Source organism: Nicotiana tabacum, chromosome 16 (genome assembly GCF_000715075.1).
Source record: "Nicotiana tabacum cultivar K326 chromosome 16, ASM71507v2, whole genome shotgun sequence".
Lineage (NCBI taxonomy): Eukaryota > Viridiplantae > Streptophyta > Magnoliopsida > Solanales > Solanaceae > Nicotiana > Nicotiana tabacum.
Window position 1 is genome coordinate 142,414,624 of NC_134095.1, and position 26,895 is coordinate 142,441,518.

The 26,895-nt window shown below is 37.9% G+C and overlaps 2 protein-coding genes across 6 annotated transcripts; one reads left to right on the plus strand and one right to left on the minus strand.

Moving 5' to 3' along the window:
- Positions 1-208: 208 nt before the first annotated feature.
- LOC107818860 (annexin D5-like) lies at positions 209-17,746 on the minus strand. Of its 5 annotated transcripts, XM_016644911.2 has the most exons (7): positions 5,285-5,563; positions 5,063-5,205; positions 3,848-3,993; positions 3,403-3,612; positions 1,266-1,481; positions 1,104-1,193; positions 209-882 (listed from the first exon to the last, which is right to left on the minus strand). In XM_016644911.2, exons 1-7 carry the CDS (start codon positions 5,332-5,334, stop codon positions 679-681), a joined length of 1,059 nt encoding a protein of 352 aa, XP_016500397.1. In that variant the 5' UTR covers positions 5,335-5,563; the 3' UTR covers positions 209-678. The 5 variants fall into 5 exon arrangements, 2 of the variants coding, with proteins under 2 accessions (XP_016500397.1, XP_016500398.1); XM_016644912.2 differs by lacking the exons at positions 5,063-5,205; positions 5,285-5,563 and adding an exon at positions 17,438-17,746; XR_001655526.2 differs by lacking the exons at positions 209-882; positions 1,104-1,193; positions 1,266-1,481; positions 3,403-3,612 and having other exon boundaries at positions 3,854-3,993; positions 4,713-5,205; positions 5,285-7,779.
- A 2,049-nt stretch (positions 17,747-19,795) lies between these two features.
- On the plus strand, positions 19,796-22,541 carry LOC107818859 (putative 4-hydroxy-4-methyl-2-oxoglutarate aldolase 2). Its single transcript, XM_016644910.2, has 2 exons — positions 19,796-19,930; positions 21,846-22,541. Exon 2 carries the CDS (start codon positions 21,860-21,862, stop codon positions 22,358-22,360), a length of 501 nt encoding a protein of 166 aa, XP_016500396.1. The 5' UTR covers positions 19,796-19,930; positions 21,846-21,859; the 3' UTR covers positions 22,361-22,541.
- Positions 22,542-26,895: the final 4,354 nt, after the last annotated feature.

Sequence of the window (26,895 nt, forward strand, 5' to 3'; positions counted from 1 at the left end):
TAAATATATCTCATTCTCCATAAGTTTTATGTAAACAAGTCAATATTCAGGTAAACTCCAACTTGGCTAACGAACTGTGAATCATGTTAGAAATAAAACCATGTTAGAAATATCTTAATAAAGAACATTGAAGAAATCCCTGTTTATACAGATGAGCATAAGAGTTACTACCTTTCTCTGTTTTATCTTCAGAAGGATACATTTAATATAAAGGAACAAAATTTACACCATCATATTAAAGCACCTTTACAAATAGCATCTTAAGAAAGCACCTTTTGGAAACAGTTGCATTAGCCAAAAACCAGGAAACTTATAAATAAATTACAATAAAGAAAACATATACAGATGTGTTCTGAATGAAGTTCAAGATCAAGAGCCAGCAAAATCAACAATTAAACACAAAGGGAAAACGCGTAGCTGCTTATAAGCCTATAAGAACAACCACGTCAATCACAAACAAGTTGGAATCAGCTATATGAATTCTCATTGTACAGGTCGCTCCATTTTATTAACCCCATCCCAGTCCAATGTTATGAAAATGCTTCTAGACCTATGGCTCGCCAAAATTGCAAACAACACTTCTTGCTTAGGACATGGATTTGTAACAAAACTGAACTCCACAGAGCTAAGGCCTCACTCAAACTGTATGATACACTCATTTTCACGGTGACATATCCGCTAGTAATTTGGCCCCAAAAGATCCAGTAGGAAGGTCCGATAATCGCCAGAAGTCTCCGAATAAACAGCATCATTCAGACATTTCTTGTATTTCTTTCGGTACTCTGCTTTTATATACTGCATATCAATCTCAGCTCGTGTTATTATTATTCTAATAAGCGTTGCATCATTTGTTCCCAAGCCCTTCATAGCCTTGTGCAATTGCTGAATGCAGTAAACATAGTTTATGTTATATAAAGTAGTGCTTTGAGCATATATTCTCCAATTGAACATGTATAAGATCAAGTCAATACTGGTTTTACTACGTTAAACACAATATAGAACTACTAATCCAAAAACTGAGTTCACAAAAATCAATATCATGATAGGCACTACTACCTTTGCTTTTGTGAATTTCGTGAGGACATTAGAGAATTAGACAATACCTTTGCAAAGTATCTTGCTGGATTCTTAGCACATCGCAAGATAGTCAAGAGTGCAAATCTAAAGAGCCCTGAGGTTTCACTTTTTACAGCCTGCAATATCAGGTATATATCCAATAGTTAACTAACTATCATAAAGGTTAATTAAGTCGATAAGAGATTTACCTTTTTCAATTTGTTCTTATACTTGCTTTGATAAGCATAACTAACAGCAGCCAAATGTGCACTGCTGCTTTCACAAAAGATGCGTATAAAAGTCTTCTCATCAGTTCCCCATCTCTTCTCCCCAGCTTTATAAAGAGCTTTAGCATCACGTTCTGCCAAAACACTGTCAACTTCTGGTCCTCCGTAGCGTATTGTACGTACATATGATAGAAGCAACTATAAATATAAAGAAAAGATACCAATATATCAATTTCTTCTTTTGAGAAATCCCAGCATTATGGATTGATGACTTAGTTTAAATTGTAGACAACAAAAGGAGGTAGATCCACAACTACTACGTCTCATTCCCAAATTAACTGTTGCACTCTACTTAGATTTTAAGCCCACTGGACCAATATTCAATAATCCGTCTCACAATACAAATTAGCATTTCCTAAAGTGGGAGATTCGCTAAATTATATACCTGCACCGACATATAAATCTGTAACCAGCCTAAAAAAGGCTCCTGGCAACACCTAATCTAATGCAAGTGTACCAACAATTACTTCCATCATAGCGTCAAAGGCACAAGGAAAATTTATCAGGGCAATCTCCAGTGTTAAGCAAACATTCACATCTTCAAAAGATATCAGAGTAGGAATTCCCAGCCTTAATATTAGCTAATAAGATCACACAGGCATTTCAACTTAAGGCTAGATGTTTATGGACAGAAAGGAATCAAAGATGCTTTGATGGTATTTCAACTGCCAGATGTCAACTTAAGGCTGGATGTTTAGTTTTCATTTTTAGTTGGGTTAACCATACCCCTGTCTATAATCCTGACCTCTTTTTGGAATTTATCAGCTCCATAATCCTCTGAGCTCCCAACCAAGAGGTTGTGAGTTCGAGTTTCCCCAAGAGAAAGGTGAGAAGTTCTTGGAGGGAAGAATGCCGGGGGTCTATTTGGAAATAGCCTCTCTACCCCAGGGTAGGGGTAAGGTCTGTGTACACACTACCCTCTCCAGACCCCACTAAGTGGGATTATACTGGGTTGTTGTTGTTGTTGAATAATCCTCTGATTGTTTTTGTCTACATTATGAGCTGATACTTTTCCTATTTTGTAATTCTGCATCCGCTGGATACTTTTGTTATTAATATAACAATTACTTCATCAAAGAAAAGATCACACAGGCATCTTGAATATGTCAGAGCAATAAGAGGTGAAGGAAAGAACATAACTGGAGAAACTGACTCTTTCTATATTCTTCTCTAATGCATAATGGATGGTGTACACCACTAAGAAAATACAAGATAAAGGAAAATACACACAGGAACAACTGAAATATCCAAAACGGATACGACAAGAAAGGATGTTCTGCAGCCCACACATTGACCTCAATTCCCAAGTGACAGCACCGGTGACTACAGGTGCCCTAAAACAAAAGGCCGCAGGGGTGGAGCTACATGGTCCGAAAGGCTTCAATTGAATACCTTTCTCCGAAAATTATACTGCACAAATAGGGTAAAAAGAAATTTTTCTCTACGTGTATAAATTGTTAGATCCGATTTACATAAGTAAAGCTTCTAGTGCTGTGAGAAAGGTGGCTCAAATATGCTTTAGGTTGCAGGTTTGAAACTCAGGGGTGCCATTGTCGCATTTTTATACCCCCTTATTAAAAATCTTGGATTCACCTATGTTGCTCGGAATCTCCGAAAATGTGGCTGGGTGCGTGTCGGATCCTCCAAAAGTAGTGCATTTTTGAAGGATTGGACATGGGTGCGGCAACATTTTGGAGAGTCCACGCAACATAGGGATTCACTATTACTGAAAGGTGTAGGATATAATTATATGAGTCAGTTAAGAATCCCCTGATCTCTAGGATAATGCCCTCTCGAAAACTTTTATTGCCCATACAGAATCATATGCATGTTTTGGACTTCAGAAGCTTGTAATTGTAGAATAGCAAATTTACGCTTCCGCATTAATTTTCTCTTTTATTCATCAACTCCAAAGTTGTTACCAGACAAAGTTGTCTACTTTTAGATGACCCAAAATCTTTCTCTTTCATGTATTCGTCATTGTTTAACAAGGAACAAAGAAGAACTTAGAGCGAGAATTATCTTGTGCATCTTCAAATGCAAAGGAAAATCAGTATACCTTTTTGTGATCATCAGATGCCCATGACTCGATATCTTTCTCAAGGTAGACACCGTACATGGTATAATAGATTTGTTTGAAATATTGTATCTGGGAAGGAGTCCGGGAGCATATTACTTCGGTAGCAGCTCTGAGATCACCACTCAAAGCCTTCCTGACAATAGTGGCATCCCTTCCTGCTGGATCATGCATCCATAGCAAGAATGCTCTCTGAAATCATTAATCCAAATGATACAGTAAATCAAAATACAAGACAACTTGACAGAGAAATTTAGTGTAAAAAATTTTCACACTATCAGTGTATTACTGTATTTAACATGTAGCAGGTATTCACCATATTTTTCAGGCCCACTATTATGGACGATTACATGTAGTTATCTTGTAAGTGACCTGTAAAATTTCTTTTACACTATCAGTGTATAGAAGTTAAACTTGATGTCAATACCTTGGTGTCACCACTAAGCTCTTTGGATAAGCGATTATTAAGCTCTTCGGAATAAATAACTCTGTATTCCTGTTGAATGAGAGCACGTTGAGTTGCATCACGATGAGCAAGGATGTTAATGACTGATCCAGTATCACACCCAAATCCTGGTATTAAAAAAAAAAAGAAATAGTTCCTTGAGGTACAAATGAATTAGCAGTACAGATCAGTTAATGAGTACTACTACTAATCCACATATATTCTAATCAACTAAAACTCGGCAGGTGAATAATTTTTATCTATTATCATGGTTAGTTTGTTAAAGCAGTACAACGTCGTATAAGCAAATACTATATTGGGATTCATCAAAGTCTAATAAGCAATATGCTGTATAATATATTTGTCTGAGCCGATATAGATAAGTTCATTCGAAGTCCATCCATGTGATACCAGAACCTCAGTATGATTTCCTCTCATGAACTCATAGGACTAGTCTGAAGCCACAGATGAAATTCTTATCACTACGTGACCAGGTCTCCAGCATGAAATAGACACTCAAAAAGAAAATTGTATAGAGCAGTGAAGTTGAGGGTAGTAGAAAAATTAACAAAGAAATGAAGCTCTACAGAAAGGTGAGTGGTTTAATTGTGTCACAGTGTCAAGATTCACTTGCCAATATATAGTTTAACCTCAAGGCTCAATGCAATGGAAGACCAATGGTTCCATCGACACAAAGTTTCTCACAACACCCAATAGAAGGTTCTTTTTTTTACCATGAAATCAGTAAACTTTTTTGGGTGTTTAAATTGAAAAATAAGTAGTTCCCACCAAGACAAGAATGATAATTAAAATGGCATCAAGAGCTTGATGAAGCCAAGAATCATACTAGCTCAACTTCCACTGGTGATGGAAATTCCTTCTTGAAAAACAGTAGGACTTCCTTGGGCGTATTATGGTTTTCCACAGAGGGGGTGGATCGAACCTAGCTTTGAAAGACAACTCTTTCGTTGGAACTCGGCTAGATAGCATGGCGTAAAGTGTACTCTTTCTAGTTGGGGGTGGAATGTGCCTGAACTCCAATCGTGATTCCAGCCCAGAATCACTTCACTCTTTATTCTTGCAAATAATAATGAAAAGAAGAGGTCCCTTTTGGTGGTTCAAGACAGAAATGTGAGCGGGGATATTTAGCTATTTAGCTATATGAGTTGAGCTTAAAGAAAAAAATGATCATTTTACCGCGCACCCCAACTTGTTTAGGACTAAGGCATAGTTGTTGTGTTGTAGCCTTAGAAGGGGGAATTTGCCCAAAAATTGGATGCAGCTCAAGACATTGTTGGCTACCGGCAGCTGATTCAAGTGCCTCCCCGAACCGTGCGACCCTTTGTGGAGAAGGCAAAATACATTAGCTACCATACGCCTGCATCGGAATTCAGAGATACCTGGATTCAGAAGGCCTACTTCATGCTAATGCTTGTCTGTTTGGACTCTTTGACAGCCATTGCTGACATTCATGATGCTCTGTCTGACTAATGCCTACAACTCTAAGCAGGACAAGCACAGTAATGAATGAGAAGTCTCTCACATTCAGATTGTAACAGGAATAGGACATAACTTGAGCTGTACACAGATGGAGTACAAGCGATCCATTCTGACTGCTGAAATCATGTCTACCTCAAAATGTCATTATGAAGCATCTTGAAATTTAACGAACAGCAATTGCAAGTCCACATTGATCAACACAATGTGCTCAGCTCTTCTTCTAAGAATATAGTAGCTGATAGTTTAGTTAATTCTTTGATCAAACATCCTAAAATAATATAGATGGCCTCATTGTCCGAGTGAGATCTGTCACCAGAGATAAAGGTATGGACAGTGTCTCCTACATATAACCAACTGCAACCAGCAGTTTTCTTGACCTCTTTTCCTCTCATCATTTTCATTACCCTTCCCATCTCATTCCATTTCCCCTCCGAGGCATAGATACCAGCCAACTGCGCATATCTAGACCCATTCTCTCCTTCAATTTGCAATAGCTTATCCTCTGCAGCTTTTGCAAGTTCAGCACTTCTGTTCATTTTGCAAGCATTTAGAAATGCACCCAGAATTACAACATCTGGTTCTACAGGCAACTTTTCCATTAATCTTACAGCCTTCTCAAGTTGATTTGCCCTTCCATACAAGTCGATCATACTCGCATAGTGGTCAGTTTCAGGTGATATTTTGTAATCTCTGGTCATGGAAAAGAAATAATTTTCTCCCATTTTTACTAATCCACGGTGCCGGCAAACTGATAGAAGGGCAAGGAAAGTGACTGCATCAGGTTGGAAACCTCGCTCTGTCATCTGACTAAAAAGCTGAATAGCTTCATTTTCATACCCATGGAGAGCATAACCAGCTATCATGCTATTGTAAAGCATAGAATCTCTATCAACAGCCAATTGAAAAACCCTCTGTGCATATGTTGCATTACCACATTTTGAGTACATATCAACCAAAGAATTTGCCAACTTAGCATCCATTTCAGTCCCAGTTCTCAGTATACAGGCATGTATTTGCTTCCCATAATTAAAGGTCGCATGTACGGTGCATGCACCAAGCAGGTTTATAAAAATCAGTTCATCAGGAACAGTTTCCCCCTCTGTCATTAACTCTCTGAAAAGCTGAAAAGCATCTTCACATTGATGAGCTTTCACGTATCCAGATATTATAGCAGTCCATACAACATGATTCTTCTCAGGCAATGAGTCAAAAAGCCTTCTTGCTTCTATAATTTTACCGATTCCTGAATATCCTAAAATCAATGGTGTGACGGCGAAAGGGTTCTCTTTCTGAGTAGTTGTACAAACAGAATATGCATAATTCAAGAGACCACACTTACAATAAAGATTAATAATACTACTGCTAATAAATGGATGCAAACTCATTCCTTCCTTCAAAATCCAAGCATGAATCTCCTTCCCAAGTTTCAAATTCTTCACGCCAGAACAAGCACTTATAACACTTGAAAAACTGTGTTCATTCCATACAAACCCCTCCTCCATCATGCTCCTGAACAACTTGATGGCTTCCTCTTCATACCCATTTTGTGCAAAACCCGAAATCATTGTGTTCCAAGAAACTTCATCATTCAATTCCAGCCTACACGAAAACACTTCCCGGGCCATTTCCAACTCACCTTCTCTAAAGCAAGCTGCCACCATTGCATTCTTGGAAACCGTGTCAACGGCCCCAACGTCAGATCCATCAAAGATCCTCCAAGCATCTCTGAAACACCCACATTTTGAATACATAACAATCAAAGAACTCAGTGCATACCTACTTAAACTATTCCCACTCTTCAACATATACGAATGCAATAGCCTACCATATGACAAAAGATTCAACTTTGTTACCAAACCAAGCATGGTAGTCAAGGCATATTCAGATAATTTGTCCTCATATTGCATTTCGACAAATAATCGAACTGCTTGATCCTGAAATCCTTCACAATTCACATAACAAGACAGCATTGTATTGTACGTGACACAATCCTTAAAGGGAGCAGCTCTAAAAAGTGTTCTCGCTTGAGTAAAGTTTTGATCTTTAACAAAAGCATTTATAATAGCATTCCAGGTGAAAACGTTTCTTTCAGGCATATCATCAAACACCTTTTGGACTTCTTGAATAAGAGAATGCTTTGAGTACATGTGAATAAGGTAGTTTGCGTCAATGATTCTTGGGGTTAGACCGGATTTAATGATAAGGGTTTGAAACTTGGCGCAGTCGAGGAGTGATTTCATTGTGACCTTTTGACTGTTGTTGGAGTATATACATTTAGCAGGCTACTATATTGATACAGTAATGAGTTGGGTCATGTTTCAGACTCCTATTCTATTCTATTCTATTCTATTACTATGGAGTATGGACATTGATCTCATAGATTTTGAGCTCGTATTGCAATACGAGCGCGGATGCTTGAGGAAAAGCCCAACATTACGAGACATCGTAAAAATAGCACGGTATAGCCAGTTTTCAGACTGGTCATTCAAAAATAACCGGCGTTTACGAACAATAACAACAACATCTCAGTATAATCTCACAAGTGGGGTCTGGGGAGGCTAATATGTACACAGACCTTACCCCTACCCCGAGGGGCAGAGAGGCTGTTTCCAGGAGACCCTCGGCTCAAGAGAGCAACAAGAGACGATATATTAGTACTATCAATACACTCATAATAAAATAACATAAAATACATAACATAAAATAACAGCAATATAAGAAATATAGGAAATACGAAAAGGATGGAAAGTATACTAATATCCAACAGATAAAACCCTGCATCAGTAGCTGATCAGTAGCATCCTAAGACTAACTCCTAACTGGCTAGTCTCACTCTAGTGCGTTGTAGAAATATTCACAACTTCCCCCTAACCTACAACCTTAATGCTCGACCTCCATAATTCCCTGTCAAGGGTCATGTCCTCAGTAATCCTAAGTCGTGTCATGTCCTGCCTGATCACCTCTCCTCAATACTTCTTAAGTCTCCCTCTACCTCTCCTCGTGCCCACCACAGTCAGTCGCTCACACCTCCTCACTGGTGCATCAGTGCTCCTCCTCTGAATGTGCCCGAACCGTCTGAGTCTTGCTTCCCGCATCTTGTCCTCTATGGGGGCCACGCCCACCTTATCTCGAATATCTTCATTCATAATCCTATCCATCCTTGTATGCCCGCACATCCATCTCAGCATCCTGATTTCTGCTACTTTCATCTTCTGGATGTGTGAGTTCTTAACCGGCCAACACTCGGTCCCATACAACATAGCAGGCCTAACCACTGCTCTATAAAACTTATCTTTTAGTAACGGTGGCACTTTCTTGTCACACAAGACTCCCGACGCTAACCTCCACTTCATCCACCCCACCCTTATACGGTGTGTGACATCCTCGTCGATCTCCCCGATCCCCTGAATAACTGACCCAAGGTACTTGAAACTACCCCTCTTAGGGATGACTTGAGAGTCAAGCCTCACTTCCATTCCTGCTTCCGTCGGCTCGGCCCCAAATTTGCACTCGAGGTATTCCGTCTTCGTCCTGCTCAACTTGAAACCTTTAGACTCAAGGGCATGTCTCCAACCCTCTAGCCTTTCGTTGACGTCGCGTCGTGTCTCGTCAATTAGGACTATATCATCAGCAAATAGCATGCACCATGGTTTGGGGTCGAGCCAGCGTTTACGAAGTCAATGAAAAATAGCCACTATTTTGCTGCAACAGAGACCCGGTCCAGCATAATATACTGGAGTTCGGTGCACCTGTGTATGAACTCCAACATATTATGCTGGACCGGTATACTTTGCTGACTCCAGTATAATATACTGGAGACTGGAGCACCGGTGCTCCAAACTCCAGTATATTATACTGGACAATTATACTTGCTGGAACTCCAGTATATTATGCTGGAGTTCTAGTGTACTTATGCTGGAACTCCATCATATTATGCTGGAGTTCCAGCATAATATGCTGGAGTTCAAGCATACTTTTGCTGGAACTCCAGTATAATATACTGACGTATTTTTCGGGTTTTGAACAGTGTTTTTGCTCAGATTTATCTTTACATGAAAAGTGATTAAATTTTGATTACTTTTGAAACTGTGCTATTTTTGAACGACCAGTTGTAAATTTGGCTATTTTTGAATTTCACCCCGAGACATCTGATGTAGTGTCAAGTTATTGCTCTTAGCCCGTTTTGAAGTGGGATTTCTTTTTTTAAAAAAAAACAAGTGGGATTTAAGCAATATATTAATAAGTAATTTGTTTTAGCTCATCAGTGTAATTTAATTTTTTATATCATGTTATTTACTAGTATTTATTTTAGGCTACTAATTAATATAATTAAATGACCTTTTAAGTCTGATTGTATAAATACTTTTTATACTGTCAGTAAACAAAACATAAATTTCTTTGAAATGTACCATTAAATAGGGGCGGAGGCACTGTTATAGTTATGCGTTTGGCAATTGACATAATCCAATAGCTTTGATAATTGTATTTATGTTAGTAAATTTATTTAATATGTATAGATAATCTATTCAAAACATAATAAGCAAAATGGATTATAGTCTAGCTAGAACTGAGACAGAACTATGATTTAAAATTTATGGTCGGAATGTTCACTGAATTCATAATTAGTTTTAGTTACTAGATTTATAATTAAATATTTATATATATTTAATAAAATTTTTAATTCAAATACTATGTCTAAGCAAAAGTTACTGGGTTCATCCAAACCCGTAAATTATACTCTAGCTCCGTTTCTCATCCAAAACTCATAAATTAAAATTTTAAATCTAAGCAAAAGCAACTAGTTCATCTGAATCCGTAAATTATACTCTTAACTTGCCATTAAACTTCTTGCTTAGGATAAAACAAATGCCCCGTAACAGGTATGGCAACCAAAATAATAAAAACTCTTTCATTATAATATATCAGTACAACCAAATTCAAAAAACTCTTGAGATTATGTTAATATCTAAATTTTCTAGCTACCTCTAATCTCCTCCCCTATACCCCTAAACATTCCTATAGTAATTCACGCAAGAAATAAATTAAATACGTAAGAACTATATATATAGGCTTGGCTATGTAATTCTTTAACTAGCAACTGGTGTTTCCTTTATTAGCAATGTAATATGTATGAGTCAAAATCTGACCATAAGTGATCGTCCTCAAGAGGAATGATAAGGGGTCGGCCCGGCCGTAATCATGCCCACGGGGCGAGATAGCAAAAGGCACCTCGGCCATCGCCAGGGTCGAACCATCACAAAGTATTCATCCCAGAACAAGTACCGTGTTCGAGTAGATGACGAAGAGTACATTCGTAAGAAAGCACGCCAGTCAAAGACCATTGGATAAAAGGGAAAGGAACTATATATACGAGGGGAATTCCTTAGAAAGGGGGGAGAACAGAAAAGGAGATAAGAAGAATCCCTTGTTTGTCGACAACTATCTCGCTTCCCCTTCTTTGCTCCCTTGTTCATGGTGCATCTCTACTCTGGATGTAAGCTCATCTCTCATGTTTGATGTATGATTGTCACATTAATAAATCTTATACATGCTTACTTCTTTATTTCGCACTTTATACGTTTGGATCTGAAATTAATTATGTTTGGCTAAGATTTACCTCCTTTATTATCGATAATTAGTTTGACAAAAGGATTTTAAACTTTTTGCCCAAATAATTTGGCGCCGTCTGTGGGGATTTCTTAACCAAATTTCTTAGTTTCCTTCAGATTTAAAACCAGCGAAATGTAACCACCCACTCGAAAGAGTGATAAATAAACCTCACATGCTAATCTAGATCAGGCTGCTACGTAAAAATAGAAGTTATAACCAACATCCCCACTTGATACATTCACCTTGTATATTAACACTCCTCTCAATGTGTTCCCACCCTTTGTGAGAGGACGACAACTTGTTGTGCGGTCCTTTGAAAGAATGGGCACATCCTGCCCTACTTTCACATTCCCTCACACATCGGATGGTCCTTGAACGAAGTATGACATGTCTCTCATGTTGTAGGTGCAAATTGAATAAGACTGGACCGGGACTCGATCTCAACACTGCAGCAAGTGAGGTGGGCCCAACCCGTGCAAAGCTTAGACGCTGCTAGAAAAAAGGAGCGGAACACGGCCGCCAAATCTAAAACCAACATTCCATCAGCCATTCAAACACCAGGCAGAGCAAACAACGCTACAACGCCACCCCCTTTTGCCGACCCGTTGGATCGAGATATGGAAAATTTCATTTTGGTTTACCCTCCGTTGTTGGTTTAAACAAGAACACGAGCGCTCGCACGAGCAAGCGAGCAAAGGAGCATTCCAACTAGAAATAATGGAAGGAAAACTATTACCAAATAATTGAAATGCCGCCCGCCTCAAATATCTCAACTCATGAAAGAGGACACGCCTCAGGTCATACTCTTTTTCCCTCACCGGGATTTCGCCCCAATCGGGTCATCGGGGAAATTTCTAATGGGGCGACAAGGGGGACGTCTCGAAGTTCAAAGTATAATTTATCGCCCCGCCTACCGATGACCTCTCCAGGCCAAACTCTCTCTCTCTCTCTCTCTCTCTCTCTCTCTCTCTCTCTCTCTCTCTCTCTCTCTCTCTCTCTCTCTCTCTCTCTATATATATATATATATATATATATATATATATATATATATATATATATATATATATATATATATATATATATATACGACACTCTCCAGTGAGCGAAACATTGACATTTTATACTCCCAGGCATTGGGTTCCACAATGCAAGAAAAATTAAATGAACTGGGACTTACCCAGAAAATGCATCGTATTCTCCAACGCAAGCAAAACTAAGAAAACTGGGACTCACCCAGGAAACACAGAAGTTAAGCAAAATTGGGACTCCCCCGGAGAATGCCCAAAAATTCTCCAAAAAAAAAAAACAAAACCGAGAACGCCAGGATCCACTCCGACATATTCATAGATAATATGATGACAAGTGGTTCTCCAAATGCTGACAATGAAACAATGGGTTAACATTTCGACCTTAGCTCGAAATAACACCCCTACGGCCAAGGGCCATCGCCAAAAAAATAATTCGACCTCGCTCGAATCACAACGGGTTTAAAATTTCGACCTTAGCTCGAAATAACAACCCTACGGCCAAGGACCATCACCAAAAGAATAATTCGACCTCGCTTGAATCATAATGGGTTAACATTTCGACCTTAGCTCGAAATAACACCCCTACAACCAAGCGCCATCGCCAAAGAATAATTTGACCTCGCTCGAATCACAACGAGTTTAACATTTCGACATTAGCTCGAAATAATACCCACGCGGCCAAGGGCCATCGCCAAAAGAATAATTCGACCTCGCTCGAATCACAACAGGTTAACATTTTGACCTTAGCTCGAAATAACACCCATACGACCAAGGGCCATCGCCAAAAGAAAAAATTCAACCTCGATCGAATTACACGGATTAGCATTTCGGTTTTACCCAAAATAACGCCTCTGCGGCAATCGATCGTCATCAAGCAAAAACTTTTTATCTTCTCTCGAACGTGTCTGAATGAGTCAGAAATCAATTTCGCTCCAAGTACCAAGTTCGACCTCGTTCGAATACACATGAAAGGGTCGACTCGCCTAAATCAACAACAGTTCAATTCCCCTCGAATGATTCAAGTCGAAACTGACTTCGTCCAAAATGACGAATTCGAATTCAGTCGCGTTTAAACCAAAGATGGTTCCGCCTAAGGCAACAAATCAAAAGTCGATCTCGCCCAAATATGCAAATCCAAAGAAACTCCATTCGGACTCACACGACGAGACCCTACTCGGTTCGATTAAAATCGGATTCCCTAGACGAGAAATCAGGGATTCTCCATACAAAAATCCGAAGGTCTAAGCTAAAATAAAAAATGTAAAGCAAGGGGAAGGGAGAGAAGTACAAAGGACGTACAACGACGAAACAACTTTTTTATTTATATACCGGCATAACGACCGCACCTTACATATGGCTAAAACTAGCCCAATACGAAAAACAACAAAAAATATATATATATATATATATAAGCAAAACAAAAAACATAGACTAAGGTAACAACTTTTCACTCGGTGCCATCGCCTCCATCCTCCCCATCATGTTCTCCACGAAACTCCCCCTCAGCATCGTCTTCGCCAGCCTCTGGTATCGCAAGGTCGTAGCCGCAGTTGACGTGGGCCTCTCGTGCCTTAGCCCAGGCTCCTTCATAAACAAATTCAGAAATATTGTCCGCCTCCCACAAACTCTTGTATATGTCTCATTGGGCCTTGGCATGAACCCAAAGCTCATGTAAGTGGCAAGGAACATCGGCAGAGGCAGATTCAACTTGGGCCAACAATTGCGCCTTTTCAGCCTCGAGAACAATGACCCCATCTCCCAAGTTCGAAGTTTCCCGGTCAATTTCGCCAATGCTCTCTTCGAGCCGAGCCTCCCTTAGCGTGGTCGTTGCCCTCTCAGATTCCTGTTCGGACTGGAGGATGTGGATAGTGTCCTCCAACGTCGTCGCCCTTGCCACAGCCGACGCCCGAGCATTCTCGGCACTCTCCAACTCAGACATTTTCCTCTCCAGCTCGGCCAATTTCCCCATCCACTCGGCACCCAAATCCTTCACTCTGGCGGCATTTTGATCAAGTTCAAACTGCAATGACAATACCTTCGCCTGAAGATGCTCACATTTTACAGCGACCCCCTTTCCCAACTCGAGTTCCCCATCATTCGCCTCAAGCTCACTATTCCTGTGAATGGACTGCATTAGCTCTTGATCCCTTTTCTCCATCTCCTCCCCGAGAGATTGATTAACGACGCCTGCCCTGAGCCGCTCATGCATCTCATGGCACTTGTTGCGGTAGTTCCCTCAGCCCTGGTAGCACTTTCGATCTCCAGCATGTAAGACTGAAAAGCCAAAAAAGTGAAGAGAAAAGAGTCGATACAGGCCAAGGCCGCCAAAACAAAAGGAACACGAAAAAGAAACAAAGAGGAGAAACTTACCCTCAGGCCCATAGCGGCCACTTCATGCATCAATTTGACGTCACTGATGTCCCGAAGAGCCTCACACTCAGCCTCGGAGCATTAAAGGTCAAATTGCAGCACCAAACCCTCCATGTCCCACAAAAGATTGAGCTTCGATGGAATCTCAAGTATACGGGAAGAAGCTCCCACTCTTACCACAGTACGGTTAAAGCCCTCTTCGAACATCCTGACATCATCAGGATCAAGATCGGATTCAGACTCGTAATCGTCAAGCACAACGCCTTTTCCCCTCTCCGCGGTCGAAGCCGTGGCAAGAGTTGACCTGGATGACGAAGGGCCGCCCACGACAACAACGACAGCCTCAGAGCTCCGTCTCTCCGCCACAATAGCATGTTGATCACTTACAATGGGAACAACCTCTGCCACCGGATTGACCTTTGTAACCGAGTTAGCACCATCACCGATTTTAGATACCGCCGCGGGCGAGGGGGGGTCGCCTCCCGAAGATGCCTCAACTGGAGGAGCCAATTCTAACTCCACTCGACATCTCTTCGACGGGCCTTTTTCATTGTCATCACGGGAAGATTCACCCGTTGAACAGATGGTAGAAGCCGGAGTCTCAGGTTGAGGAGTTTTCTCCGTGCGCATAACCCCGACCATAGGAACAGATTGTGTAGCAGATCTCGGTGCAGGCCGAGTAGCGGCCCTCAGAGCGGGTCATGCAGGAGGCACAGGTTGACGAAATGCAAGCGGAAGAGCCCTCGCCCTTCGCACTCTCCCTGCCAGCAAAGAAAGACGTTCATACAACGACGAGATCAAACCATAGAGCATGAAAATATATAGCATTTGCAGCGGGTCGACTCACCAGTAAGAGGCTTATGCCCATATCTCTCATAGAGGGCCACCCATTTACGAACCCCCATTATATGGATAAGAATGGCATTCACCCACTCACAGATGTCATCGACTAGGGGGGAGACAATCTCTCGGTTGCGAAAGCAAAAGCATGTTAGCATCACCATCTAAAAATAAAATAATCGACCACCACCTCAAGGGAAGATAAAATAAATAATAGAAAACTTACGGGCGAAGTTCCACGTCTCGGGGAACCCTGTTGGGTCCGCCACAAGGTGTTCGGTCCGCACGTAAAAGTAGTTTTCCCAGGAATGGCAATTAGCCTTATCGTCCATCTTGACCACCAAATTCTTTGTCCCTCGGGTGCGCATATGGATCATCGTGCCTCGAATTAGTTGGGGGGCAAACATATTGAGCATATGCCCCAAATTGACCTATCGGCCAGCGAGCTCTGCGTACTTGAGCAGCATGAGGAAGAGTTTGCACACGTAGGGCGAAAGTTGAGCTGGGCACACTTCGTAAAAGCGGCAGAAGTCTATCACTAGAGAGAGGAGAGGAAGCGTATACCCGACAACAAAGGGGTACGCGTAGAATGCGCAATACCCCGGGCGATAAAAGTGAACATTATCCCTTCCCATCACCGGCACCATTTCAATATGGTTCGAAATTCCCAACCTGGCCTTGAGCGCCGCTATCGCCGCTTCATCCATGGTAGAGGGTGCAGGATCAGGTTCTTCTCTGGCAGGGCTGTTGAAATCGGTCTATAATTTCCCCGGACGAGGCAGTATCTCAGCCGTTGTTGGAACTCCCCCATCTACCGCCGGCTTCGCTCCCTTTTCAAGAACAGGCACGTCATTTTCCGGCACCGGAGCTTCGGCGGGCCTGTCATTCTTGGAAGAGGAACCAACCATTTACCTAAATTTGATCGGAATAAACCAGAGTGATGATGGAAAAGATAGGATGCTCACATCGAAACTCCGACGGAAGCAGAAATGTGAAGCCGAGAGTATGAAGTATTGAAGATGGAGATTTGCAAAATTCTCAGGTGAGTTGAAAAGTGTAACGATCAAGTGGTGGCTTCCCCTATTTATAGAGACACAAATGTTCTGAGCGGGAAACCCAAGAGCCGCCAATTAAAAAAAAACTGAAAAGGCACGGGAAACGATATGGTGCATGGGAAATGTGTGCCATAATGATGCACGATGGGAATTCACGACGTTTCGGATCGATGCAACGATTCGGTTCCGAACTGACGTAACGGTTCGATGACGCCACTGAAGCGTCACGTTATCACCATGCCTTAAGGGCCTCGTTCGACTCGTAATGTTTAGATTTTTCCTAACTTTTGAATCGATAAAATCCGTCCATTTAACTCGCCGAGAGGCGACCCCAACAGACGGAGGGACTAACTGTATGAGTCAAAATCTGACCATAAGTGGTCATCCTCAAGAGGGATGATAAGGGGTCGACGCGGCCGTAATCATGCCCACGGGGCGAGATAGCAAAAAGCACTTCGGCCATCGCCGGAGTCGAACCATCAGAAAGCATTCATCCCAGATTCGAGTAGACGATGAAGGATACATTCGTAAGAAAGCATGCTGGTCAAAGACCATTGGATAAAAGGGAAAGGAACTATATATATGGGGGGAATTCCTTAGAAAGAGGGGAGAATAGAAAAGGAGATAAGAAGAATCCCTTGTTTGTCGACAGCTATCTCGCTTCCCCTTCTTTGCTCCCTTGTTCATGGTGCATCTCTGCTCTGGATGTAAGCACATCTCTCATGTTTGATGTACGATTGCCATATTAATAAATCTTATACATGCTTACTCTTCTTTATTTCGCGCTTTATAAGTTTGGATATGAAATTAATTATATATGTTTGGCAAAGATTTACCTCCTTTATTATTGATAATTAGTTTGACAAAAGGATTTTAAACTTTGTGCCCAAACATAATAGTCTTGGCTTCTTTGAGGTAACAAATTGATTGAATACGTTCCCCTTACATTTTATGTATTTGACCCTATGCTCTCCTTCACAAAACATGCCCGATCAACATTTTCATATACATTCAAGCAGCAAATTATTTTGTGTCGTGTTTTTGCTTATGAATTGCATTAAAATATTATGGATATGTGGTGCATAATATAAACATATACTTAATCAATCAAAACACTCAAAACTAATTAATCACAAAATAATAAGGTGAAAAATCAATAAATTAATTACCCTTGAACGCTTTGTAAAGTTGCATGGCATCGTCACGAGGCGATGTTAAAACTGGAGGTATAATCAATGTAGCCATATGTATCTGTTAATTCTGTGCTACCGATCTCCCGTGAAGAAAACCAATACAGAATGGTTTCGCCTATTCAAAATTAATTAAGAAGAGATCGATGCCGCCTACTACTAAAATCTTGGTTTCTCTCTCTTTTTTTCTCTCCCTTCTTTTAGATATTTTTGATAGTAAATCAAAAAGAGAGAGAAAGGTATAACAGAGAGAAACATTGATCAGTAGAATATTGGAGACATGCAATGTAACGTAAGTGATCATTCAGAATAGAGTTAGAAAACTTTGCATGAATTAATTGTGCATGATTATGAATGGTACAACTACAAATGCGTGTGAGAAGTGGACGCTTTTGACGGTCGCTCACTCATCAAATGTTTTTGCATTGTGGCCTCTCTTCCATAATAAAAGATTGATGTCTTTTTTGGTGAAGTAGTAAATATTTTTTTTTCCTTAATAATAAATTTTAACTTCGAGCATTTTTACGCGAAACTTTTCAACGCAAATTCAAATTAATCTAACCACAAAATATGTATTGAATGGAGGAAAAAAAAAAGGCGATGTGGTTTACACCTAAAAAAGAAAATGTGCGATAGGAAATGTCGCAGTCCCATGTCTACCCTTAACATTAATATCTACCCTTCGGATACTGATCCATTTCGGTTTATATATCTTTAAAATTTTGTGTGTTCGGTTAAGCTTGTTATGAAAATATCTACTAAAAAATAGGACGGACAAATTTTGTAGTTAAACAGAAAAATTTATCGCTAATTCTATTTAGCGATGGATAGTAACAAATTATTAAAAAAATTTATTAGCTACGAGTGATTTAACGATGAAGTTAGTAACTAATCTCAATTTTTTTTGTATATATTATTGATAAATTTATAAACATATTTTCGGGTTTCTGTCATTTTGTATCTAAGGTTAACCAACTGACGCTCTGGTATAGGTTGGATCAATTATTTTATTAGAGAAAGAAAGAAAAGTTTTGGCAAGCAGACTTATAGCCTGTTTGGCCAAGCTTTTAAAATCTGCTTCTAAGTGTATTTTTCTTAAAAATATTTTTCAGAAAAGTGTTTTTAAGGAGAAGCTATATTTTTCTGCTTCTCAAAAACCGATTCTGTTTCTCCTTAAAAATACTTTTTTCCTTTTAAAAGTTTGGTCAAACATCTTAATTATTGGCCAAAAACACTTTTGGGCCAAAAAAAAAGCTTTGCCAAACATGCTATAAGGTTAGTAGTACTTAAATTTAATCTTTAAGAACCCATAATAATATTAGAAAGTCGTGGAGTGCATGCATAAACCTCTTGGCTAATTATCTAAAATAAGATATTTGCTTTTTTAATTTCATGAATAATTACTGAACTTTTTTCGATATAACAATAAAGCCACAAATATTTATTTTTATCATACTAGTTTTTGGCTACGCGCGTTGCACATGTACCCTGATAAATGAATATATAAAAATCCTAAATATATAAGATACAAAAATAATTTTTTATATTGTAAAATTAATTATTAAAAAAGAAAAACTATGGACATATTAACTTAGTTTAATTTGCATGGTGGTTCTGAGCAGTTAATTGTCTTAACCTAGATCATATGCTATAGTATATATTAACTCTGAGTAGTCTTTAATTTTTGGAGATTTTATAGTTGTGTATCTTGAAATTTGTTTGATCATCAATCCTTAAATATATTGCTCATGCACCGAGAGTCTATCTTATCATGAAACCATGTTCTTCTTCAAGTTTTGGTATCCACTATGTGAATAATTCTCTGAACATGTTTTAGTCATATCAAATTAGGTTTTTTCCCTCGCTTCAAATTCACGCAAGTGTGAATTCATCTTTCACAGAAGTCACTTCATAATTTTTATAATTTGTGAAAATCAAGATATTCAAATAAACTATATAAGTTAAATTTAAACTCCTCCATATCTAGATCAAATAAGCAACAATTTAATTTAATGAGTAAAATTTAAGTTGATTTTATAGTCCTAAAATTTATGAAAGTTACTTACAGTACGATTTTATCCAGTAATAAATATATTTTGGAAGGGTAAAAAAAACGAACGACATATCGGTAAGGGCCTTCATACTTTTAATATAGTATAAATATAGATATAGATTAAAATAGTACCAAAACCTCAAGGTGACAAGTCATTTACTTTTAACTTTAATATAAAATTATTCAAAAGAAATGAAAAGATTGTCCTCAAACTCAGACAGACATCCAAAAAGTGATATTTCCCAATATTATATACTGTAGCACATAAAGTCTGATTTCTTAAAAAGAAGGCACGTGGGGTGCACTGATTAATTTAGAGGAAAAAAATAGTTACAAATACAGTTGCAAAGATCTATTACTGATCCAGATCTCTTCTCAACCTCTCTCTCTCAGCTTCAAACAAGTCAGCAAACATCCAGGTAACATCCTCGTTTTCAAATCCCATCTCCCAGGTTTGATATGTTGTTTAAAGTTTGTTATTTATGTTTGCCATTTTAGCTGATTGTGCTAAGGTTCTTGAAAATTTCAGATGTTGCGAGTAAAATGATGAATATGGTGCTTGTTTATGAGATTGATCAAGAATTTACTTGATTTGATGAATTGGGTTGTTTGGAACTGTCATAAATATGTTTGATTTTCTTTTAGATGTGTTTAATTTAATTCACCTACCAAGATTATTTGGATTATTGTCTGTCCCCACAGGTTAACAAATTAGCAGTCTTTAGAAGCACAAAGCATCCCGCGTTCATGCAGGTTCCGGGGAAAGGTCGCACCCCAAGGGGTGTGATGTAGGCACGCTACCCGTGGCTGATTCCACGGTTCAAACTTGTGACCTACAGGCAATAGTGGATCCACCTTTGGAGATATGGGTGCTGAAGCACCCATTGGCTTTGGCCTAATTATGTAATATATTCATAAATAATACCTAAAAATTTCAATAAATGACCATGAGCATCTACTATAATCATGTTTGGCCATCTAGAACTTAAACTAAAATCAGTGAAGCACCCACGACCTATAAATACTGGATCCGCCACTGCCTATAGGTCATACGAGACAACTTGATTGTTGCTTCATTGACTTAGACATTACTTCGGTGCTTTTAATCCTTCCAAATTAGCAGTCTTTATTTAACCAAAATTTGGGGTGAGGACTTGACAACAAGGGTGTATATACCATAACCATAATTAGTATGTTGTGCTTGATTTGGTGATTTTATTTTAGTTCTACCCTTGTTAATAAAGCTTTACCCTGCTACCATTAGTTAATGATCAAAGTCATTCTCATTTGTTTTTAGCTTCCAGAATCCTTTTCCCCACCCTACTCCCTTCAAAAGTTACCTAGAATAGAAAGCCTCGAGCGCGGCTACTGCTTTCTTCTCTCTAGTGATTAAGTGACAAACAAAGACTAGTTTCCAGCCATGTTGTTTTCTGATGATGTGCTATCTTGTGTATTCCGACATTTATTTCTTAAAAACTCTTTGCTGCTTGCAAGCACAATAGTATTTGTACAATGACCACTTTAAGACCAATTGAGTTATGTAATATGTTATCGCAAGGCAATCGTTGCAAGGGGGAACTCAAGTTCAGGGACTGTTATGTGTGGCATGAAACATTCTATCATGAACCCTTTACTTACCCCTGTAACACCCGTTGGTTCTTCTATTGTTTCAGCAATCTAACATGCTATTATCGATATTCATAAATCCCTTAATATTTCTGGAATTAATCCATGGGAAATTAAGAGTTCGTTCCCATTACCCATATGGGAGATTCGAGAGATCTGTAGCTTAAGATGATAGAAATAAATCCTGTCGTCTTTTTAAGTTAAAAATGGGGGCAGCCCGATGCACGAAGCATCCTGCATGAAGGTCCGGGATAGGAGTATGATATAGGTAACCTACATTTCCAAATAGCAACCCGAATCTGACGAGTTTCGTCTTACGTTCTGCATCTAGTGTGGCATAAAATAAATGGAAACCCAACATATAACAATAACATGGTGGCCGTGGTGAGGTACTTTCTCAACTATGCTAATTTGGATGTTTCGTAAATTTAGGACCCTGTACAGTGCATATCCATATTGGTTTCTTTTGCTACGTTCTCGTATGTCAAGTTAATTATTTTGGGCGTCCCCTGTTAAGCAGTGAACTCTTCAATATCTAAGCGTTAGATAAAATGCATAAAAGTTTCATTTTTTCTCTTACTCTAGCATTTTTTCAGCTCATACTTGTTTTCAATATTAATAAAAATGATCCTATAAGTGATGCAGAACAAAAGAAATCTGGTAGCTTTTCTTACGAGTAATACAAAATCTATCCTTTATTCCCTGCAGGTGTTTTACATAGGATGGCCTTGGTTACCACTGCTGAAGTTTGTGATGCAAACCCACAACTTATTGTGAGTGGTGAACTACGGGCACTGCAGCCAATCTTCAAAATATACGGCAGGCGCCAAGTCTTCTCTGGACCTGTTGTCACTTTGAAAGTATTTGAAGACAATGTTTTGGTTCGTGAGTTTCTCGAGGAGAAAGGTAATGGAAGAGTTCTTGTCGTTGACGGTGGTGGTAGTTTGAGATGTGCAATTTTGGGCGGCAACCCTGTGGTACAAGCTCAAAACAACGGATGGGCTGGAATCATAGTAAATGGATGTGTAAGAGATGTGGACGAAATCAATGGTTGTGATATCGGAGTAAGAGCTCTGGCGTCACATCCAATGAAAGCCAATAAGAAGGGTATTGGAGAGAAGCATGTTCCTATAATCATCGCCGGGACTAGAATCTGTGATGGTGAGTGGCTTTACGCAGATACTGATGGTATTTTGATTTCAAAAATGGAGCTATCTGTTTGAGAATGTCCCGATGCTAAATTAAGTATACATCAGTTGTGAAATTCTATTTCTATATAGCTTATGATGGGACCAGTGCTATATATGTATTGCAATTATGAGCTCTGTTAATCTTTTATCTTCTGTAAGTCAAACTCATTAGCACTGGAACACATTTAACTTAATTTTACTCTTTTTTCCCTTAGACACTGTCTTTGCTAGTTGAACTGCAAATCTTGGAAAACTTGGCACTGAATAGTAGTCGATGAGTAGTTTCATAAGGAATCGTTAAAGTGATTTCTTCAAGGTAAAGATATTCTTAGCTTTGAGCTCAACGTGAAGTTGAACTTTAGTGGAGCAGGCGCGCGCAACGCTTAAGCTTGTACCTTTGTCCTGTTCTGTTTTCCTGGACTTAAGATTGAAACTTGGGACATCTCATGAGGTTATTTGGATGATGCTCTTCAGTGGCGAAGCCACATGGTCACAAGGCTTCGTCAAAAAATTGCACTGTGTATATTGGTAAAATATTACGTTTTAGAGGTATATAACACATATTGAACACCTTTTGTTGGGAATTTTTTTTTTCACTTCTTTCAAATTTGAATACCCTTGAGAAAATTCCTAGCTTCGCCACTGATGCCATTAGCATGTCATACTTGGCCTTGCATATATGTAATTCTGATCTCTTGTGTGTGCTGGACTGCTGGTTAGTGGCATTTTATTCTTAAGATAGAGAATTTCTGCATTAACTGATAATTACTCTCAAGAACTGTTTAGAAAGTAGCAGAAGTTGTCAAATGCCAAATGCATTTCTTGGTTGACCTTATGATCATGATAATGGTTGAATGGTTGATGGAAAAAACCCGGCTGTCAGGGGCAGTTTGGTTTCTAGGCTCAAGTAACTCTGCCAACCGACCTGCATGTTCTCTTTGATGAACTAAATTTACCTAGAACCTATGTTGTTCAGACTTTCCAAAAATATCTCTGGGTAAATGTCGAATCCTCCAAAAGTCATACATTTTTGGAGGATCCAACACGAGGACGGTAGCATTTTTGAAAGTTCGCGCAACATAACCTAGACCCTAGAACTCCAGTAGATATGCAGGCATGCTGCAATTGATGACCTCTGACTTGTGCTATCTTCAGGTCAGCCTGAGCGACTCGTTTCATAATTTTTCCAATCTAATTAGGCAGAAAGCTATGGGCTTCTCGACAGTCCTGTTATGAGGAGAACTTCGGCCTCGTGCAATATAAGGGTCAATATATTTTGGAGAAACTACCAACTATGTTCATTTACAGGGATAAATTCAAAAATAGCTAGATTTATAACTGGTCATTCAAAAATAGCTCAGTTTCAAAAGTTAGTCACTTTTCATGTAAAGATAAATCTGAGTGAAAGCACTATTCAAAACCCGGAAAATACGCCAGTATATTATACTGGAGTTCCAGCATAAGTATGCTTGAACTCCAACATATTATACTGGAGTTCCAGGATAAGTATGCTGGAACTCCACCATAATATGATGGAGTTACTGGAGTTTCAGCATAAGTACACTAGAACTCCAGCATAATATACTGGAGTTCCAGCAAGTATAATTGTCCAGTATAATATACTGGAGTCAACAAAGTATAGTCGGTCTAACATAATATACTGGAGTTCATACAAAGGTGCACCGAACTCCAGTATATTATGCTGGATCGGTCTCTGTTGCAGCAAAATAGTGACCATTTTTCATTGACTTCGTAAACGCTGGCTATTTTTGAATGACCAGTCTGAAAACTGGCTATACCGTGCTATTTTTACTCATTTATAGGGAGAAATTCAAAAATAGTCAGATTTACAACTAGTCGTTCAAAAATAGCTTAGTTTCAAAAGTAATCGAAATTTAGCCACTTTTCACGTAAAGATAAATCTGAGCGAAAACACTGTTCAAAACCCGAAAACTACGCCAGTATATTATGCTGGAGTTCTAGCATAAATATACTTGAACTCCAGCATATTATACTGGAGTTCCAGGATAAGTATGCTGGAACTCCAGCATAATATGATGGAGTTCTAGCATAAGTACACTAGAACTCCAGCATAATATATTGGAGTTCCAGCAAGTATACCAATCCAGCATAATATACTGGAGTTTGGAGCACCGGTGCTCCAGTCTCCAATATATTATACTAGAGCCATCAAAGTATACCGGTCCAGCATAATATGCTGGAGTTCATACACAGGTGCACCGAACTCCAATACATTATGCTGGACCGATCATTGTTGCAGATTGACTTGGTAAACACTGGCTATTTTTGAATAACCAGTATAAAAACTGGCTATACCGTGCTATTTTTACTCATTTATAAGTAGTTTATTACAAAAATTGGTCAATTCATAAAATATTAGTAATATTAGCCAATTAGCTATTTGTAGCCAAAAAAGATCAATTTTTTGTTTTCTTGGTGTTATTATAATAAATTGGATAAATCTTAAAGAGTTTGAATCTCAGTTTTGGGATGATTTGGTGGAGTTTTGAGGCGGTTTGAATTGACAATTCGAAGTAGAAGATGAACATGAAGAAAAATGAGTCACACTGTGTATCATTTGTATATCACATGTGTATCATATTTGTATCAAATGTGTATCACATACCTACATGCGTGATACATGTGTAGCAGAAGAATTTTTTAAACTCGATTTTAACTACGAATTTTAATACCAAATCAATCGAAATTTCCTCCAATCTTCTTAAAATTGTGTATATTGACTCATCATCTTGCATCTAATGTTATTCACGCTTAAAAATATGGAAGGAGATCCTTTGCATGTGATTCTTTGAGAGATAACCTTATTTATTGAGGTTTTCAATTTTTATATGTGCTTGGCTAATTTTGGTAAGTCAATAATTAATGATTAGAGGTTGGTAAGTCAGGATTTACATGTGATATTTATGTAAGATTCCTTATATTTTGGTGTGAGCTCCAACATAGATTCCTTAATAATTAAAGCAAAATTTTCATAATTGAAACATTATTCCCCGAGTATAGATATAAAAGTCACATAATGTTTTAAAGTTAAAAGCATCTTAAAACTATTTGAAAATATTATATTAAAAAAATCATAATAATAATCTTCTATATTATATTAAAAGGAGAGTAGTGAAGCATGAGGTTAAGCCAAGTGGCAAGCTAAAAAAAAGCCACTTAGCAATTTTTAAGACAACATTAAAAATTTGAATTATAAATGGAAACATAATTAATGGAAGTAATAGTTCAATAAGAATTATTTTTTAATTATGATATAAATCTCTATTAGTAGTATAATATAGTTAACATTTTTTTGTATAATTATGGTAGGGGCGAATTTTAATTAATTGATCAAGCTTTGTAACTGACCTTATTTTGGTACAATATACATTACTGTAGGCATCTTTAATTAAAATTTTATGTATAATTTAGATATGGTAGGTATCCCTTTTTGAGAAAGAATCAATTAAATTTTTATCTTGTATCTTACACATTAATTTTAAGTTGAAATAGTAATTCTTTATTTAGTACAAGCTTTGTATCTGACCTTATTTGGGTGTAATATACATTACTATAGGTATCTTTTATTAAAATTTTGTGTATAATTCAATTATGGACGGTATCTTTTTTTGAGAAAGAATTAATTAAATTTTTATTTTATATATTACACATTAATTTTAAGTTGGAATAATAATTTTTTATTTAATATAATCTTTGTATCTGACCGTATTTGTGAACAATATATATTACTATAGGTATCTTTAATTAAATTTTGTGTATAATTCAGTTATGGTAGGAAAAATAATTAAATAGTAATATATATATATATATATATATATAATAATAATAATAATAATAATAATAATAATAATAATAATAATGAGGTTATATTAATGTTTACAATTCAGACAAATAAATATTTTATACATAAATAAATATTTCTTAAAATAATAGTAAAAATATTGCTGCAACAATTAGAGTTTTTACGATTAATATTTGAATTGAGTATTGCTAGGTTAAGTTTGAAAGTATAAGACGATTTTTGAAAATGTGGTCCAATGGAGAAAATAGAAGAATAAGATATATTTGAATTTGAGATGGGACTTTTTTTTAATATGATAAGAAAAATCGTATTTAAATATATGAGCAATAGATTCAAAGTGACTATTGAAATAATTTTTATTTATTATTTATATTATATTAAAATGAATGTGATAAAAGTGGATATTAAATTCAAGTAAACTAATAAAAAGCACATGACAACGTTAATAATATTAAATATTGAATATACAATAGTAAAATAAGAAATAAACAGGAAAAAAAAAAATCAAAATTTCTATCATAAAGAACAAAAAGGATAAAACTTATTTAATTTGATATAAAAAAGTTTTTTAAGTATGATAAAAAAGGTCATGATGTGGACAAGGCCACATAACTGAAGTTTAACAGATGAAAACAATTAAAAAATATCAAAATATTAATAAATTAAAGATAATGCGAGGTTATTTATACTAAGAATTAGTTTAAAAAATAAATTAAATATATAA

Bases quoted from the DNA above. Each gene is read 5' to 3' on its own strand.
- LOC107818859 (XM_016644910.2), top strand. From the start codon at position 21,860: ATGGCCTTGGTTACCACTGCTGAAGTTTGTGATGCAAACCCACAACTT.
- LOC107818860 (XM_016644911.2), bottom strand. From the start codon at position 5,334: ATGTCAGCAATGGCTGTCAAAGAGTCCAAACAGACAAGCATTAGCATG. The intron at 1,194-1,265 runs GTAAATCTCTTA...CTGATATTGCAG, and splicing joins ATAAGAACAAATTGAAAAAG to GCTGTAAAAAGTGAAACCTC. The intron at 883-1,103 runs GTATTGTCTAAT...TACTGCATTCAG, and splicing joins CAGCAAGATACTTTGCAAAG to CAATTGCACAAGGCTATGAA.